This window comes from Cricetulus griseus, chromosome 2 (assembly GCF_003668045.3).
Source record: "Cricetulus griseus strain 17A/GY chromosome 2, alternate assembly CriGri-PICRH-1.0, whole genome shotgun sequence".
NCBI classification, from domain to species: Eukaryota; Metazoa; Chordata; class Mammalia; order Rodentia; family Cricetidae; genus Cricetulus; species Cricetulus griseus.
Genome location: NC_048595.1, coordinates 16,707,892 through 16,727,082, shown reverse-complemented (window position 1 = coordinate 16,727,082; position 19,191 = coordinate 16,707,892). Strand labels below are relative to the sequence as shown.

Sequence of the window (19,191 nt, the reverse complement as noted above, 5' to 3'; positions counted from 1 at the left end):
TCTTTTAAAGCAAAGAAAACCAGCTGAATGTAATGATGTATGCCTATAATTCCAGCACTTGGGAGTATAGGCAGGAGGATCACAAGTTCAACCTTGGCCTCAACACAGTGAGTCCAGAATGAGCTTGGGCTACATGAGGTCTGGTTACAAACGAAGTAGGAAATCAGTTGTCAGCTCTTCTTCAGAGCCAGGGAGATGGCTCTGGGTAAAGGCACTTGTTGCCAACCTAACAACCTGAGTTCAATTCTGGGACATACATGGTAAGAAGGTGAGAACTGATTTCCATGAATTGTCCTCTGAATCCCCCACCTCCAAAACACACACTAATACAGGAGATTCCGCCTTTTAGATTTCTGTTACACTAAATAATCAATTAATCAAATGTTTATCAATTTTTGTCACTTATTTTAATTACAATAGTAACTTGTGATCCAATGTCGATGAAACAAATTCTTCTACTCATACCTTTCCTATATTTACTTTTGGATTATTTAGTATTTTTACTAATCTAGGTTGGGTATACTTTTTAGTTTATTTTTGGGGTGTATGTGTATTTGTGTATCATCCTCAACTGTTCTGTTCCTTTCTTCCCTCTTTTTTTTTTTGGGGGGGGGATGGTTGGGTGAGTTTCCTCACTTTGGAGCCCTGGCTAGCCATGAATTCACTGAGACCCACCTGGCTCTACTTCCCAGACTGTTAGGATTAAAGGCATCTATCACTATGCCCAGGAGTCGTCTCTTTATTTTTTTGTCTCACTGAACCTAGAACTTGTTATTCATTAGATTGCTAGATGGCTGGCAAGCCCCAGGAATCCTCCTGTTTTTTGCTTCCCAGTGCTGGGACTACAGACATAAACCACTGCACCTGGGTGGTTTGGGACCTGAACTAGGGTCCTCGTGCTTGTTTGTAAGGCAAGAACCTCACTAAAGGAATCATCTCCCTAGCTCCTGGATATCCTTTTATATGCATTTTGTTTTAGAGGGTTTTTTTTCCTTGGGGGAGGGGCAGTGCTGGAGAGCAAACCCAGGGCCATGTTATGCTGGATAAGTGCTCTACCACTGAACTACACTTCCATTCCAAAGTGAATTTTAAAGATACCTTTAAGTCACAGTTTATTACAAGGGCCCCCAAATTATTTAAAGCACACAAAAATTTTGTTATACCAGTTGTCACATAAACTAATTTTGCTAATTTAACAGCTAATTTAACACACACATTCCCCAAGTACAAAAGAACTGACTACTGCAAAGAGACTTTCATCTGGCTTAAAAACTGATATAAATAAAATAATTCTTCCCATACTTAATAGATTGATTACAACTGCCAATCCACTAACCATGTGTAATAAAACTATTCTGAGAATTGAGCAGTGGTTTAAGTGGTGCCTCTGAAAACCGCTCAGACACTCATTAACTTGGAAAAAAGCATCTAGTGGCCCATTTTAAATGTGCTTTTGATTATTATTTTGAAATAAGTTTTCATAAATGTCTCAAGCTATGCACAACAAACCCACTTATTACTCAAAATAGCATATTACTGTCCTAAAGCAAAGTACTCTACTGAAAATGTAGTCAGCAACCAACAAGGCAGTAGGACAGGGACAAGTGACACACAAAAGGCTTAGCAGCAGCAGAGCACCTAACAGAGTAAAGCCTCAACAATGTCAAGGGACGATGAGATAAGCTGAGGCAAGCTCCAAATAAAGTATATTTCTATTAGAAGCTCCTTCAAGTACTCTAACCCAGCAAGGTCAATTGAATGAGATACCATTACAGAAGCTCTGCCATTAACCAACACATGCCACCCAAATGCAGTTTGTTTCCAAGCAGTCTGCACGACTTAGGAAGACAAAGCTTAACCTTCACAGAAAAGATACTAGGAAATGAAACAAAACCATCATTTGTTAAACAAAATATAAAGAACATGGAAATTTTAAGAAAACAAAATAATATAGGTTTAAATGTAAGCAACAAGCCAGGCGTTGGTGGCGTACACCTTTAATCCCAGCACTCGGGAGGCAGAGGCAGGCGGATCTCTGTGAGTTCAAGGCCAGCCTGGTCTCCAGAGCGAGTGCCAGGATAGGCTCCAATGCTATACAGAGAAACCCTGTCTCAAAAAACCAAATAAATAAATAATAAATAAATAAATAAATGCAACAGTTAATATTTAAAAATCTGTATCCATTTTACTCTTAATAGGAGTACAATGTCACAGTGCAAAGTCAAAAAAATTTGGGGAGGGAGGCAATGTTTAAGTCTAAATAGAGAACTTCCTCTAAATAAAATAAATTTAATCCAACAATATAAAACAAATAAAAGATCTCTTATTTTCATTTTTAAAAATTAACCGTGCAGGCTGGATCAAGTATCACTTAGCTTGAGAAAGGCACCCCACTACAAATCAACTCTGATATACTTGTCTCTCTCCAGTGTCCCTCCCTCTCTATGCTTTTAGTTCCCTCTACAGACTGTCTTTTCTACAACAAATAACGCAGTACTATCCTCGTACTCTAACGGACCTCAGTGAGAGACTGGGAAGTGCTGGCGAGAACACAGAAAGTCTAGCTAGCTGGAGACCGTAGATCCCAGTTCCACAAAACCAAAAGAACTCAGGTACTACCTCCAACCAGACTACCAGTCTCTCTATAGTGTGGCTCCAATCTGCCTTCTAGCTTCCTATCCAATTCTCATGTAAAGGAACTTTTCCAGTCAAACCATTTGATCAATCTTTGGAACACCTTGGGCTTTTATAAAATTAACACTTTAGAAAGCAAAGCAAAATTTTGTAAACAAATTTAAAGGTAGGTAAGAATAAAATTAGACAAGCAACACTTAAAACATTTTAGAGACCTTCTAGTTATTTTCTTAACTTAAAACCTAACTTTCCCAAAAATACTAAGACACCTTATTTATACTAAAGCACTGAATTGCTTCAACATAATGGAGTAAAGACAGTGTCTCCAAATCTCTTCAAGACACAATCTGTAGGACCAGTGCCTGTTATTTATGCAATAAAACACCCTTACAAAAACAAATAAAAACCAGGACTTGATTTAAATGCTTAAAGAACAAAAAGTTGGTACCTAAGATAAATCATATCTACTGGGACCACAGAATACCACACCAAAAAACAACCTCTGACATATCAGAACATCACTGTATAAGACTCTTAAGTTGAGGATCTGTAGCTTCATGAGCTATAGTAGGCACTTCAATAGCAAGTGACCAGCAAAGACAGAAGAAAAAGATAAAAATCAAAGACTGTATTAGGAAGTGTAAAAAGAAGAGAGGGAGATACAGATTGAACAAAGAAAGCTAAATACAGCTAAAAGGTGGTGGCACACGCCTTTGATCCCAGCACTTGGGAGGCAGAGGCAGGCTAGCCTGATCTACACAGTGAGTTCCAGAACAACCAGAACTGTTACACAAGAGAAACCCTGTTTTGGGGGGGGAAAAAAAAAAAGCTAAGTACAAGATTTGGGAAAGGCAGAAAGAAAATGCAACACTGAGAAGGTGTTGCTGAGGTGCACAGAAGGCTCTGCTGCCTCCAGATGCATGTGGGAAAGGTAAGGCACCAGATGTAGGCCTTCCAATAGGGAGTTACCTGATAAGTTATTTTAAGAAAACCTTAGAAACACCCTGGATACTGGGATGAGTCGAATTTAGAATTTAATCTTTCTCTTTTTCAGAAAATACTTTTATAGTATTTTATTTCAGTTGTACATTATTTTTAAGAGCTTTAGTCAGAATTTAAGCTCTGAACTTAAATTTACATTAATAAATTGACTTTTAATACTCTAAAGAGGAATACTTAAGTTCTAGTGATTAACAATAACACCAAAGAGGAGAAACACCCAGGATAAAAAATAAAAAGCTAAAAGTTGTTAGAATCAGTCTTAATCTGGTTAACTCTGAAAGTTAATACAAGAGAGAACAGATGAGGCCCGAAATTTTTAAAAGTATAGGAATAAAAGAATTGGTCAAGTGTGGGGCAGACAGCTAACAGAAATTTAAAGTCATTTCAAGGAGAGGAATGCTGCAATTTTTCAAAGTCAAAATGAGCTAATGAAACATTATCCAAGGCAGAAAACACAAAAATTTTACACTGTCTCTCCAAAACAAACCAGAACTGTTTAGGGTAGCCTCAGAAAGCTAGGACTCAAAGCAGACTACATTTACGAGTTCTTTAAAGGCTATCTGAAGCTTATAACAACATAAATTCCAATAATCTTTTCATGGCATAAGGAAGCTTATGTGAGATCAGATTCTCTACATGGTCTTTTCTAATTTGTCTGAGTTTGTGCAGATGCACATGTGTGTAAGTACTCATAAAGACACCAGAGTTCAACGATGCCTGTCTTCCTCAATCACTCTCCATCTTATTTTCTGAGACAGTCTCGTTGATCCTGGAGCTGGCAGATTCAGCCAGGCTGGCTGGCTGACCAACAGACCTCCTGTCTCTGCCTCCACCTCTTCAGCATTGATATTACAGGCTCATGCTACCACACGCAGCTTTTACACAGGTGTTGGGGATTGAACTCAGGTCCTAGGACTTGCACAGCAAGCACTTAACTAAGTGGTCATCTCCCCAACCCCACATATAGTCTTTTCTTATACCATTCATTTGATTAGAATGCTCAAAAATAAAAATTACAAGATCTTAGGCCTGGTCCTTTTAATTTCAGAATGTTTTTATATATGTTCACCAGGAAAAAAGTTTTTACTAACAAGTATGTGTAAATAAAACAAAACAACACTCAAAAACTAAAACTTTAAGCTGTGAATTCAAGTTGTTGCTGACAGGACTGACTCTGTGGATTTGACATTCTGTGTTTTCCCTTACCATTTATTTTCTCCTAATTCTAACCAACATACATTGATATTATCTATCACCATTTATTTTCTTCAGATACACACACACACACACACACACACACACACAATTACCAGCAGCACTATGTATACATGTGCACATACATACATGTATACACCTACATAAAAAGGCACACAGCAAAGAGCCCCAGAATCAGAGTATAAGCCAAAGATGAAGACATAAATAACACCAAAAGACAAGTGATTCATATTTCTAAGATAAAAACAAGCCATGGTTATTAGTCACTACAACTCACCAGATGGCTCTTCTGGCTCACTTTCATTTTCTTCCTCAGGAGGGGCTTGAGGAGGTGGTGGGGGAAGCTTCTTTTCCTTCTCTGCTTTGGCATTTCTCTCTTCTTCTGAATAGTATTCATCTTCTGAGAGGTTGGCTAAGCTTTCATCCATTTCTCTGTATTCTACCTATGTGGAGATTATACCAGAAAAACCTAAATACATTGAGAATTATAATCAGGGACTCTATTTGGAACCTAATGGTTCCAAAACTTCAAATTTTAAAGAAATAACAAGGATCAAGCCAATTTATAATAGTTATTAAAGATAAAAGGCCTCAAGAAAGAATAGTGTCAGTTCAAGTTTAGCCCCATCCATAATTTACATCATTTACTGGTCAAATCTGACTCAAGCTCTCCCATAAGGTTTTTTTCAATGTGTCTATTATCATGCTCACACACTAAAGTTTCAATTAAAATAGCCCTCATCCAAAAATACAGTTAATAGTGAGCCAGATATGGTGGTATATGCCTATAATTCTAGTACCCAGGTGATTTTTTTTTTTTAAGTTTTTTGAGACAGGGTTTCTCTGTAGACCAGGCTGGCCTCAAACTCACAGAGATCCAACTGCCTCCATTTCCCTGAGGGCTGGGATTTAAAGGCGTGCACTGCCACCACCACTACCTGGCTTCACCCAGGTGACTCTTAAATTCAAAGCTAACCAACCTGAGCTACACCAGCCTACATAAAGATGTCCTGAGGATGTAGCTCAGGCTTAAGTTTTCTCTCTCTCTCTCTCTCTCTCTCTCTCTCTCTCTCTCTCTCTCTCTCTCTCTCTCTCTCACTCCCCCCCCCCCCCCCGTCTTTTGCTATTATTTGTGTCTTTAAATTGACAAATATTAGCTGGGCGTGGGTGGCGCACTCCTTTAATCCCAACACTCGGGAGGCAGAGGCAGGCGGACCTCTGTGAGTTTGAGATCAGCCAGGTCTACAAGAGCTAGTTCCAGGACAGCCTCCAAAGCCGCAGAAAAACCCTGTCTTGAAAAACAAAAAACAAAAAACAAAAAATTAAATTGACAAATGTTGAGGTCAGATGGCATAGCCTATAGCTTGTTAGGCCTACCGCAAAGGCCCAGATGTTGACCCTACCACCTTCAGTAACACCTCAACCTAATTTTGATTATGTAATTTCATGCTATTTTAAAAGAGGCACCCCCACACTAGACAAATCTCCAGGCAACAAAACATTGCTATACTGGGGGCTGGAGAGATGGCTCAGAGGTTAAGAGCACCGACTGTTCCAGAGGTCCTGAGTTCAATTCCCAGCAACCACATGGGTAGTTCACAACCATCCCTTATGAAATCTGGTGTGCAGATATACATGGAAGCAGAATGTTGTATACATAATAAATAAAATCTTTAAAAACAACAACAACAACAAAAAAACACATTGCTATACTATATATATACCTCAAAACTCTTGAAGCAAAGCCCATCTACACTGGCCTCAGCTTTTTAAAACATTCTGGATGGTGCATGCGCACATTCTAAGGCCAAAGGAAGAAACTAGGTGTCCTGTTCTATTACTTTCAGCTTTATTCTCTTGACATAGGGTCTCTCACTGAACCCAAAGCTTGGATAGCAGCCAATAAGCCTGGAGAGCCTCCTGTTTCTACTTCCCCTACAATACTGGCCAGCAGGGCCACACTCATCAGCCTGCCTTTTATTCCTTAAATGGATAATTATCCACTGAAGTTAACAGTTCACACTAGTTCCCAAGTCTGGCTATGAATGAGTAAAATTTCTCACCTCTTTGCTTCTATTACTTTTTTTGCATTTTAATTTCTTTTACACTATGGGTATTTTACATCCAAGTGTTTCTGTGTACCACATGCATAGAGTGTCCAGATAGACCAGAGACAACATTGGATCCCCTGAAACTAGAGTTACAGATGGTTGTGAGCTACCACGAGGGTTCTAGTAATCAAATCCAGGTCCTCTGGAAGAGCAGCTGTCGGATTAAGGTCTCTTTATTCCAGAAGACACCAAGGTAAAACACAGGCCAGAGCTAGGTTATAGAACCCAGCCAGCGCGGCCAGAACAAAAGGGGCCCAGGTCCCCACGTGCAGCCCCTTAAGAAGCTCCCTTACGTCACCCCGGCTTTCCTTCACCACGCCTTTATGGGTGAGTCCTGGGTCCACCTGGTACCTGTCCCAAGACTATTGGGCGGGGCTAGGGTGTCTCCCTACAAGCAGCCATCTCTAGCCCCAAAATAAACACATCTCATATATTTTTTAGAAGTTTAAGAACTGATCACAGGGCTGAGAAGATGGCTCCTAGGATAAAAGCACAAACAGTAAACGGAAATGAAGACCACAGTTCCCTGCAGTCACATAACAAACAGGTTGCCAGGAGTGTGGGCCCACATGTAATCCCAGTGCTCAGGAGATACAGGGGATCCTTGGAGTAATAGACAGACACACCAAATCACACATGTTTGGGGTTCAGGCAGAAACTATGCCTCAGTAAATAAAATGAAAAATGATTAAGGAAGACACTTCTATATCAACCCCAACCTCCTTGCAAACAAGCACACACACAACTACACATACAAAAAAACAAAAACAAAAAAAAACCCTGCTAATCGAGATGGAAAAAAGGAATTAAGCCCAAGAGAATTACAAAAACAATGGTTTAGTCAGTATAACTCAGAAACAGGAGAATCTTGGGGGCTTGCAGTCATCTGGACAAATCAGTAAGGATCCTAGATTAAAAATAATTCAGAGAAATGACCGAGGAGGGCACTGAGGTTAACCTCCACCTCTATACAAACATAAACATACATACAAATGCACCCAAATGCACAAACATGAACACATAAGTGCAAGAGCTCAAGCACGCATCTCAAGCACGCATGCCCGGCCTCCAATTTTGGAGGCTGTTTTTTTAACTTTTTGGTGGGGGGAAGTGGGGGTTTGAGACAGGGTTTCTCTGTGTAGCTTTGGAGCTGTTGGCACTCGTTCTGGAGACCAGGCTGGCCTTGAACTCACAGAGATCTTCCTGCCTCTGCCTCCTGAGTGCTCGGAATTTAATGAAGTATTTCTACAATTCCTATGAAAAGAACAATCAACATGATCTTGAAAAAGAACAAAGCTGAAGAGTTCACATCTTGATTTCAAAAATCTTTTACAAAACCATAGTAACCAGAACAGTGTATTAATGGCATATAGATAGAAAAATACATCAATGGGATCAGAAAGACATTTCTTAGGTGTAATACTGGGGACAGCAGAACAAGGCAAATACATACATTGGACCATCAATGTTTAAAACAATAAATCTTGCTATAAAATAATTTAAAAACCCATTTTTTAAAAATTGACCCAAAATTGTGACTAGGTACAGTTGGGGATGTAGCTCAGCGCTTGCCTAGTACACAGGATGCCCTGGGTTTGATCCCCAGAGACAACAAAACTGGGTGTGACACATACCAGTAATCACAGCACTGTACTAAGGTGGAAGCAGATGGATCAGAAACTCAAGGTCATCCTCAACTACATACTAAGTTTAAGACCAGCCTGGCTTGTCCTTAAAAAAAAAAAAAAAATTAAAAAGAAAAAGATATTTCTCATACAAAAAAGCAAAGGGGGGGGGCAAGGCACATGCCTTTAATCCCAGCACTTGGGAGGCAGAGGCGGGCAAATCTTTGTGAGTTTGAGGCCAGCCTCCTCTATAGAGTGAGTTCCAGAACAGCCAGGACTAGACAAAGAAACCCTGTCTAAAAAACAAAATGCAAAACACAACCCAAAAAACAAACAAACAAAAACAACCCAACCCCAACTATGTTCAACATCATTAGCTATTAAGGAAATGCATGTCAAACTCCAAAGAGATACCATTTCTTTTCTACAAAGATGACTATAGTAAAAGATGTTGTTAAGTACAAAGACACAGAGAAAATAAACTTACACACACTGCTGAGGAAAAGGTGCAACTGTAGCTACTACTTTAGAAAAGCATTTAGTAGCATTTCCTCACAAAAGCAGAATTCACTTGTGACTCAGTGATTATAAATTATAAATTATAAATGATTATAAATTCATTTATAATCCCAGGTGGTACAAGACTTGAAAACTGTGTTCACATGTTGTACACTACTGTTCATGGCTAAATTGTACATAGCAGCAAAAAAGTAGAGAACCACCCCAAATGTCAATCAAATGAACGAATGCTGACAAAGCCATACTAATGACAAAAATAAAGGACCACATATCCTGAGACTCGACTCAGTATGTTCAGAATAAGCAACTCCATAGAGTCAGAAAGTAGACTAGTAGTTGTCAAGGGCTGGAGGTAGGGGATGAGAAAAGATACCAACTGTTTCTCTGGGAAACAGTGAAAACGTTCTAAACTGACTGTGATGCTGATTTTATCTTATGAATACATATTTAAAAAACAGCATTAGCACGTGAATTATCTCAAATCTGTTCTAAATTATCTCAAATCTGTTTCTGGCTACACTTTCAACTGAATTGATAAAATGGAACCCTACTGGGCTCTGCCTTGTTTCATTTCTAAAGGTTGAAGTCATCAACCTCTGTGCTTTTTTTTTTAATGCCTCTAAAACAAAACAAAAAAACCAGAAACCCACACAAAACAACAACAACAAAAAATAATGCTGGCTGATTGAAATATGTTCAAATTATCTCGTTGGAAGCGGTGTCCACTGTGTGTCTTTTGCTTTCCCACGTGCAGTTTCTTTGGAAGTTAAAAACAAGATTCTAGAGGGGACGGGAGTTAAAAACATGTTAGGTCGGTTTCCTTATAGCATTTTCATTCATAATTTGTTTTGGTTGACCCTCCCTCATCCCCTTCCTCTCCTCCATCTGTACTGAAACCATTCCAGTCCCAGTATCCCACCTTTCTAATCCATGCTCTGATGAAAGTGCATACAAAAAAGTCCTTCCTCCAAACTCATTTGTGGGGGTGGGGGGAGAGGGAGAGTCGAGACAGGGTTTCTCTGTGGCTTTGGAAGCTGTCCTGGAACTAGCTCTTGTAGATCAGGCTGGTCTTGAACTCACAGAGATCCACCTGCCTCTGCCTCCTGAGTACTGGGATTAAAGGAGTGTGCCCTGCCCTCCAAACTCATTTTACTAAGCAGTGCGCATGGAGCAGGTAGGTGAAACTGAGGGCTCTCTGCAAACACTCATCTCAAGATGCTCCTCATCCCACCAACTTGATACACAGCAGCCTGGCAAAATGGTGTAAACCAGTCATCCTGTATACTCTGCAAGCCTAAGTGGATGTGTCGATTATGTAAGTTTGAGATCAAACTGAGAAACATAGTAAGAAGTCAGATCAAAAATGAGGCTGGCCCAGAATCCCAGTCATTTGGGAGGTTGACAAAGGAGGATCACAAATTCAAGCCCTGTCTAGGCCACAAAGTAAACTCAGGGTTTAATCTGGACAATTGAGCATCAAAATAAAAGGGGGATATAGTACAGTGGTAGAAAATCTGTCTAGCACATACAGTTCCCCAGTACAGCAGGAGTTCAAGGAGAGATTACCTAAGTCGACCTTTATTTAACACTAGTACTGATTGATATATTCATTTGCAGTGCTGTGGACAGAAACTCTGGGCCTCAATCATGCAAGGCAAATGCTGTGCCATCCAGCTACATCCCCAGACTACTTAATGTATTCATTATATACCCACATGTATTTCCAGTTTTCTCTATCGGATTAGGAACTCTCCAGAAAACGCCAAAGTCTGTGCAGTAAAGCCATGCCAATGCTTAGCAATATCACTGCCCCAGGTGCTCTTTGATTCAGTAACGAAATGACACCTTGTCAAAACACCAAACTTTTAAACTGTAAACCTCAGTTTACTCATTCTTAAAATGAAGCTAACAATACCGGTTCAGTGATGTTTGGCAAAACGAAAACGTTGGCTGTGTGCCAAATGCACCATCTGGCACACAGAGGTGTCAGACAGAGGTTATCTGTATGGTGTTGGATTTGGTGCCAAATCTTTATCTTTGCATTAGTACCGTGACCAACTGCTATGAGCATTCTTCATCCGCTTCCACATCTGTAAAAGCCTACCCGAGGCCTCCGACAGCGTTTGCCGCCAAGCCTGACAAATTCGGTTCGATTCCTGAGAACGGTGGAAGAACAAAAACCTACTCAGGCGAGTTGTCCTATGATCTCCACTCGCACACAGACAAGAAATAAATGTTTTGTTTTGTTTTTTTAAATAGTCTACGCCAAAGACCACTGTGAGAGGGGAAAAAAAATTTTTAAACACCTGGCGTACAGCAATACCTTTTAAAATCAAAGAAAAAAAAAAGCCCCTTCCTTCTCATGTCCCTTGACTCTGGAGCATCACCTCCAGCTCCCGCGTGCACCCAGACTAGAAGCCGCTCGATGTCCGGGCACAACAGCCACACAGGTGGACCGACGCGTCGGGAAGCCATCTTTCCCAGTCGGAAGTCACGGTCACACCCTCCTGCGCCCCATACCCCGGGTCCCCGCACAAAGGCCGGGCCTCCCCTCTCCCGCCGCCCCGACTCCCGGCCCGGGAGCCAGCGGCTGGGCCTGGCCTCACCTTCGCCCGCTTGCGCCGGCTGGTCCGTCGGCCCTCGGGGGTCTCGGCTATTCCCGTCTCCATGGGCGTCGCGGAGCCGGGCCCGGCCGTGGGCCCCGCCTGGGGCCCGGCGGATCCGGGAGGCTCGGCCAGGCCCCCGGGCGGCGAGGCCCGCGGAGGCTCCTTCTTTCGGGGCGTGCGCTCGCCCGCCGCCCCCGTGGCGACGTCGGTGGAGCCCGCCAGGCCCGCGGTTGGCGCGGCCACCTCAGAGCCGTTCTCGGCGCCGCTCGCCGATCCGGGCCCGGCCTCAGTCCCAGCCGCCGCCGCCGCCGCCGCCGCCGCCGCCGCTGCTGCCGCCGCCGCCGCCGCTGCCGCCGCCGCCGCGCCGCCTTCTTCCCAGACAACATCTCGGGCCGCCTGGCCGCCGCGGGCCGCAGGGGCCGCTCGGTCTGCCGCTCCGTGGGTCCGCAGCCGCCTAGCCTTCCCGCCCCGCACCTCACACGACCCGTGAGAAGCCAGACACCTCCGCGTGCGCACGCGCCCCGCGCGCTCCCGCCGCGTCAGGACAAAAAGCCGCAGCGGTGCTCCCCCCACTCCCTCCGGGCCTCCTCGCAGCCACAGAGCGGCGTCCTGGAGGCTAGAGCGGAGCTCCGGCGCTCCGAGAGCCGGGCCGACGGAGAGCGCCCCCTGCGGTAGGAAGTCAACTAATACCATTAATTCTAACTGCCGCACAAGGTTTGAATTAATGGAGTTGTGGCTGACAGAGAGCTCACCGCCTAACTTGAGACAGGGGAACACCAAGAAGGATGACTTAATTAACGATCGCCTGATTATCCTACGCTGTGTTACTCAACTTTAGAGCACTTGCCTAGCATGTGTATGGCCCTGGGTTATCCGTAGTACTGGAGGACTTTAGGGAACTAACTTCATAATCGCCCAGTTTGGACTGGGGTGGGGGTGGGGGGGATGAAGAATGCACGGATTTCCACAGTAATAAAATAGAAATAAGGAAATCATGGCCTGAGTCAAAGTAGACTCTCTCTTACCACCAAGTCTTGTTCATTTTGTTTCTTGGGTCAGCACACCGTCTACATTCACAGACACCCCCGCCGCACACATGCCTCCTCCATGTCCCTCATCTCCAGGCTTGTAACACCTCTTCTACCTAAGTCAGTCCTTTCTAATGTGGTGGTGGTGGGTGTTTTATTCCTGGGATGTGGAGGTGTATGGGAAGTTGTGTGTGAGTCATGTTGTAGGGACAATCACCAGGGAAGACTGCTCAGAAGTGAGTTTAAGCTAATAAAAAATCTTTATCCGCCTGCTGGCAACTACTGGGTGTTTGGGATCTCAGTTGTAGCCCTGAGCCTTTCTCAGGGTGAGCATTCAAGCACAAAAACCATGTCCCGGGTTGACATGCTTCAGTTAACAAGAACAGTTAGCCAGAAGCAGAACTACAAATGCCAAAAAGCAAGGTTTACATTTCCCAGAGCTATGGACTTTGATGGAATTAGGCCTTTGTTTTAGTTTTGGCAGATGGTGCTGTCTGTGTGCTGAGTTTTACAACCTGAATGGTGCTTTCCACCATGAAGTCAGTTGTGTTAGGGTTCCAGGGCCTACTAAGGTCCAGCACCCTCTTACAGGTAGTTTAATTCTTCCACAGTGGGAAAGTTGACTGCAAAACAGTAGAAGAATTTGCTGGGAAGAAATTCCATAGTGCAATTAGGGTAATATCTACAGGGGTGTAAGTATTCACCAAAACTAATTCAACTACATGAACAGACCTTTTTAAAAAGCTCTGTGAGAATCCACACTGCCAGAGAAGCTAGGAAACAAGGAGGACCCTAAGAGAGACATGCTTGGTCCCCTGGAGAAGGGGAAAGGGACAAGATCTCCTGAGCAAATTGGGAGCACGGGAAGAGGGGGGAGGGAGCTAGGAGAATGAGAAGGGAAGGAGAGGAGGGGTGAGGAAGACATGAGCGAGCAGAAAGGTTGAGTCAGGCAAAGAATTGAAGAAAATAAGAATGGAGATACCGTAATAGAGGGAGACATTTTAGGTTTACAGAGAAATCAGGCACTAAGGAAAGGTCTGGAGATCTACAAAGATGACACCAGCTAACAATCTAAGCAACAGAGGAGAGGCTACCTTAAATGCCCTCCCCTGATAATGAGATTGATGACTGACTTATATGCCATCCTAGAGTCCTCATCCAGCAGCTGGTGGAAGTAGAAGCCGACACCCACAACTAATCACTGAGCTGAACTGGAACCCAGATGCAGAGAAGGACGAGTGACGAGCACAGAGGTCCAGACCAGGCTGGTGAAACCCACAGAAACAGCTGACCTGAACATCGGGGATCTCTTGGTCCCCAGACTGATAGCTGGGATACCAGCATGGGACTGATCCAGACCCCAGAAACATGGGTTTCAGTGAGGAAACCTCGGAAATCTACGGGACCTCCTGTAGTAGTTCAGTACTTATCGCTAGCATAGGTGTGGACCTTGGGAGCCCATTCCACATAGAGGAATACTCCCTGAGCCAAGACACATGGGTGTGGGCCTAGGCCCTATCCTAAAGGATACGATAGACTCTGATGACGCCCTATGGAAGGCCTCACCCTCCAGGGGGAGCAGAAAGGATATGTGATAGGTAGGGTTTTAGTTGGGGAGGTGGTAGGGGAGGAGAGGAGAGAGAGGGAATTGGGATTTACATGTAAAACAATCTTGTTTCTAATTCAAATAAAAAATTCTAACAAAAAAAGCTTTGTGAGAAAAAAAAAAAACAAGTAATCACAGTACAACATATGTCTCATGTGTGAAGTATATTGGCTTGACCAAAATCAACAACATCAATGACTGTGACACAATTATATTGAGGGAACGGAGTTTGTGGGGAAGAGATGAGAGCAATTTAGGGAAGGGTTGGTAATGTGGGGAAGGCTGCCTGGTGCTAGCTAAACCCCGCTCTCCCGTCATAAAATGCATCATGTCCAAAAATGTAAGCACGTCACGCCACACGTCTGCTTCCTGGCTCTGTGAATCTGAACTAGTTTACAGTTCAAGGTACACCATCAGGGTAGGGGAGCCACGATAACTAGAACAAGCTGGCCGCCCCAATCCACAGTCAGGAAGCAGAGTGATGAATGTACGTGCTGTTCAGCTCCCTTTCTCCATCTTCTCCAGGCCGGGATTTCAGGTAAGGCTCCACCCAGAGCTGACCAGTCTTCCTGCTTCAATTAACATACTGAGAAAAGTCCCCCAGCAATGAGGCTAGGTTCAGCCACGAACACTGACCATCACTGTAGGCAAAGCACTGTATCACTGAAGTACTCCAGCTCCCATTTTATTTATATTCATTTATCAATACAGAGTTTATTGCTTCAAACGTCTGACTTTTATCCCTTTTCCTTATTTTAAAAAGCTTTTAAAGCCAGGCATAATGGTTCTTGCCTTAATCCCAACACTCAGGAGGCAGGGGCAGGTTGATCTTTTTGAGTTCAAGGCCAGCCTGGTCTACAGAGCTAGTTCCAGGACACCCAGGGCTGTTACACAGAGAAACTCTGTCTTAAAAATAGATAAATAAATAAAAAAAAATTTTTTTTTTGGTTTTTCGAGACAGGGTTTCTCTGTGTAGCTTTGGAGCCTATCCTGGCTCTGGAGACCAGGCTGGCCTCGAACTCACAGAGATCCACCTGCCTCTGCCTCCCGAGTGCTGGGATTAAAGGCGTGCACCACCAACGCCCAATATAATATATATATATATATATATATATATATATATATATATTTTAATGTGTGGTGCCAGTGTGTCTGCCTGCTAAGCATAGGTATGGAGGTCATAGGAAACTTGCAGGAGTCAGTTCTCCCCTTCCACAATGTGGGTCCCAGTGATTAAACTCAGTTCTTCAGTTTTACCTACTGGGCTACCTCACTGATACACACACACACACACACACACACACACACACACCTCTTCCTCTTTTTTTTGTTTTGTTTTGTTTTTGTTTTTTTTTGAGACAGGATTTTAGTATCCCAAAATGGCTTTCAACTTGCTGTATAGTCGAGGATAGCCTTGAACTCCTGATCTCTTGCCTTCACTTGGAGTCACAGGCTATGCAACGTCACCTGGCTTTACCTTTCGGTTTTTATGAATAATGTTTCTGTGGACATGAATGTACAATCATCTCTCTAAATCCTTGCTTTTAAAACTGGTTCTAATGGGTACAGGTTTGCAACTGAGCCTGGGCTTCAGAATTCAAGGTGATTGTGTAACTTAGTGAGGTAGCAGTGTGAAGAGGTGGGGTTTGGGAATCTAATTCAGCTGGTGAAAGACCCCGCCCCTTGGCTCGTTCTCTCTCTCGGTGACACTCCCGTACGCGCGCGCACCCACACGCCTGGTGGCTGGCTCCCTCCCAAGCAGGTTCACCCAGGCGGGGCCGCGACCCAGGCCCCCGAGCCCCGCCCTATGGGGAACCTCCGTCCCAAGGTCAGCCATCTGGACACGGAGGGGGGAATTGAGTCTGTTGTACCAGGTACAGACCTTGAGAATATACTGACCTAAAATAACTCTGTACCTCATTAAATTGTCCAATAGAATCCCTGTAACTATGCTTTTCCCTTCTGCACTGTGCTTTTTTTTTTTTTTAAAGATTTTATTTATTTATTATGTATACAACATTCTGCTTCCATGTATATCTGCCAGAAGAGGGCACCAGATCTCATAACGGATGGTTGTGAGCCACCATGTGGTTGCTGGGAATTGAACTCAGGACCTCTGGAAGAGCAGTCGGTGCTCTTAACCGCTGAGCCACCTTTCCAGCCCTGCACTGTGCTTTTAGCTATATAAGGACCCCTTTCCCTTGGCTCAGGGCGCTTGGCCTAACAGAAGCTAAGTCGCCCGGGTACCCGTGTTTTCAATAAAGCCTCTTGCTTTTGCATCCAAGTTCGTGGTCTCGCTGATTCCTGGGTGCGGGTCTCCTTCTACGAAAGTACCTCTTCTGAGGTCTTTCACTGGTAAAGTGCTCACTGCACAGGCTTGGGGACATGTGGTCAATCCCGGGAACCTATGTAAAAGAGCCAGGTGTAGCTGTGGGCACTTGTAATCCAGTGCTGGGGAGGGAGAGACAGGCAGATTCCTGAAATCCCTGACCACAAATCTACCTAATTGGAGAGGTCAGGCCAATGAGAAGACCCTGTCTCATAAAGCAGGCCTGGGGATATAGGTCAAATGGTGAGGCAATGACCTACCATCCATGAGGGCCTCAGTTAAATCTCCAGTATTGTAATAAATAAGTCTATAAACAAACAATGTGTGTTTATAAACAAACCACACCATTGTTTATAAACAAACAATGGTGTGATTATGTTTAAAAAATTTTAAAGGATCATTCTTCTAATTCTTTTAGGGAATTCTCAAGAGTGGGGCAGCTGACTTTACCACTTTTAAAAAGTTAACATCTGCCAGGCATGATGGCACATGCCTATAATCCCAGCACACAGGAGCCTGAGGCAAGAGGGCCACACATTCTAGACTAGCCTGGCTGCATAGAAATATCATTGTCAACAAATAAAACAAAACAAAAATGTTAGTGTCTTAGTTAGGGTTACTATTGCTGTGATGAAACACCATGACCAAAAGCAACGTGGAGAGGAAAGAGTTGATTTGGCTTATCCTGCCACATCACTGGGAATCACTGAATAAGGGCAGGAGAGGAACTCAAATTGGCAGGAAACTAGAGGCAGCAACTGATGCAGAGGCCCTGGAGGGGTGCTGCTTACTGGCTTGCTCTCTCTGGATTGTTCATCCTGCCTTCTTATAGAACCCAGGACACCAACCCAGGGATGGCACCACCCACAATAGAATGGCCCCTCCCCCATAAGTCACTAATTAAGAAAATTCCCTACAGGTTTGTTGCCTATAGCTCACTCTTCAGGAGGAATTTCCTTTTCTTTTTTTTTCTTTCTTTCTTTTTCTTTTTTTGTTGTTTTGTTTTTTTCCAAGATAGGGTTCCTTTGTAACTTTGGAGCTTGTCCTGGAACTCACTCTTGTAGACCAAGCTGGCCAGGAAGGCACAGAGATCCACCTGCCCCTGCCTCTGCCTCTGCCTCTGGTACTAAAGGAGTGTGCCACCACCGCCCAGCAAGAAGGTATATTCCTAACTGAGGTTTCCTCCTCTCAGATGACTTAACTTGTGTCAAGTTGACATTAAAATTATCCAGCATAATTAGCAAGCTAGTACCTAACTTTACAGAGTAAGGTCACTAATAACATTAAGAAGTTAGTTAAGGGGGCTAGAGAGATGGTTCCATCTATAAGTGCTCACCGTGCAAGCACAAAGATCTGAGTTCAATTCTTAGCACCCACATAAAAAGCTAGATGTGGTGGCGTGCACTCCGCACTGTCGAGGTGGAGACAGGAGAATCCCTGGGGCTTGATGGTCTGCCATTCAAACCAAATTAGTGAACCCCAGGTCCCAGTGAGAGACCTTGTCTTTTTTTTTTTTTTAAGATTTTATTTATTATGTATACAACATTCTGCTTCCATGTATATCTGTACACCAGAAGAGGGCACCAGATCTCATAACGGATGGTTGTGAGCCAACATGTGGTTGCTGGGAATTGAACTCAGGACCTCTGGAAGAGCAGTCGGTGCTCTTAACCTCTGAGCCATCTCTCTAGCCCCCAGAGAGACTGTATCTTAAAAAAAAAAAAAGGTCTTTAGTCTCAGCACTAAAGAGGCAGAGGCTGGCAGATCTCTTGTGAGTTTGAGACCAGCCTGGTCTACAAGAGCGAGTTCCAGGACAGCCTCCAAAGCTACACAGAGAAACCCTGTAATAAAAAACTTAAAAAAAAAAACAAAAACCTAAAAATAAATAAAGTAGATGGCTCCTGAGGAACAGTAGCCAAGGTTTGTTCTCGAGCCTCCACATACACAAACAAATAACTAAAACCAAAAATAAGCAGAAAGTACCACTCGGTGGATAAATACACTTGCTGACAAGCTTGGCAACCTAGGTTGGAGCCCTGAGACCCACATGGTAGAATGTTCTTAGGAGTTCAAGCATACACAAACAATAAAAAAGTATAATTTTTAAAGTAAATCAAGCATATGGCCTTCACGGACTTATTGACAGTATGTTAGCATGACTATGAAAGTGCACACAGCAATCTGTTTGCCTTATCTCCATGTTATGGATAAGTTTTCTTTGCCATCTCCCCCATTATAAGTACGTGTGGTCTGTGGCATTGGCTGTTTTGTTACAGGGAGCACCCAGAAACGTTCAATGAGAGAGGTACTGCTGAGGCCTACATCACTTGGCTGCCACATGGATGTCCTAAGATGGTGCCTGCAAGCTGCCTGCCAGAGAGCCTGACACACAGTGGGCCCTTAAGACATAGGAGTACTTATTGTTATGCGACAGCCAGGGTGGGGGAGGGAGGCTGTGCCTCCTGTCATGGAGGGGACTTGGGCAGGGGCCTGGGGCCCTGCCCCTCCTTGCCATA

At 43.7% G+C, this 19,191-nt stretch overlaps 1 protein-coding gene across 1 annotated transcript in view; it reads right to left on the bottom strand.

Moving 5' to 3' along the window:
• Positions 1-12,405, bottom strand: part of Kdm1a (lysine demethylase 1A) — a 52,455-nt gene extending 40,050 nt beyond the window's left edge. Inside the window, exons 1-2 of the mRNA XM_027399742.2 lie at positions 11,713-12,405; positions 5,129-5,294 (exon numbers count right to left, since the gene is read on the bottom strand). Of these exons, the coding sequence (XP_027255543.1) occupies positions 5,129-5,294; positions 11,713-12,405 (859 nt within the window). The remainder of the gene's footprint in view (positions 1-5,128; positions 5,295-11,712) is intronic.
• Between the last annotated feature and the right edge of the window lie 6,786 nt (positions 12,406-19,191).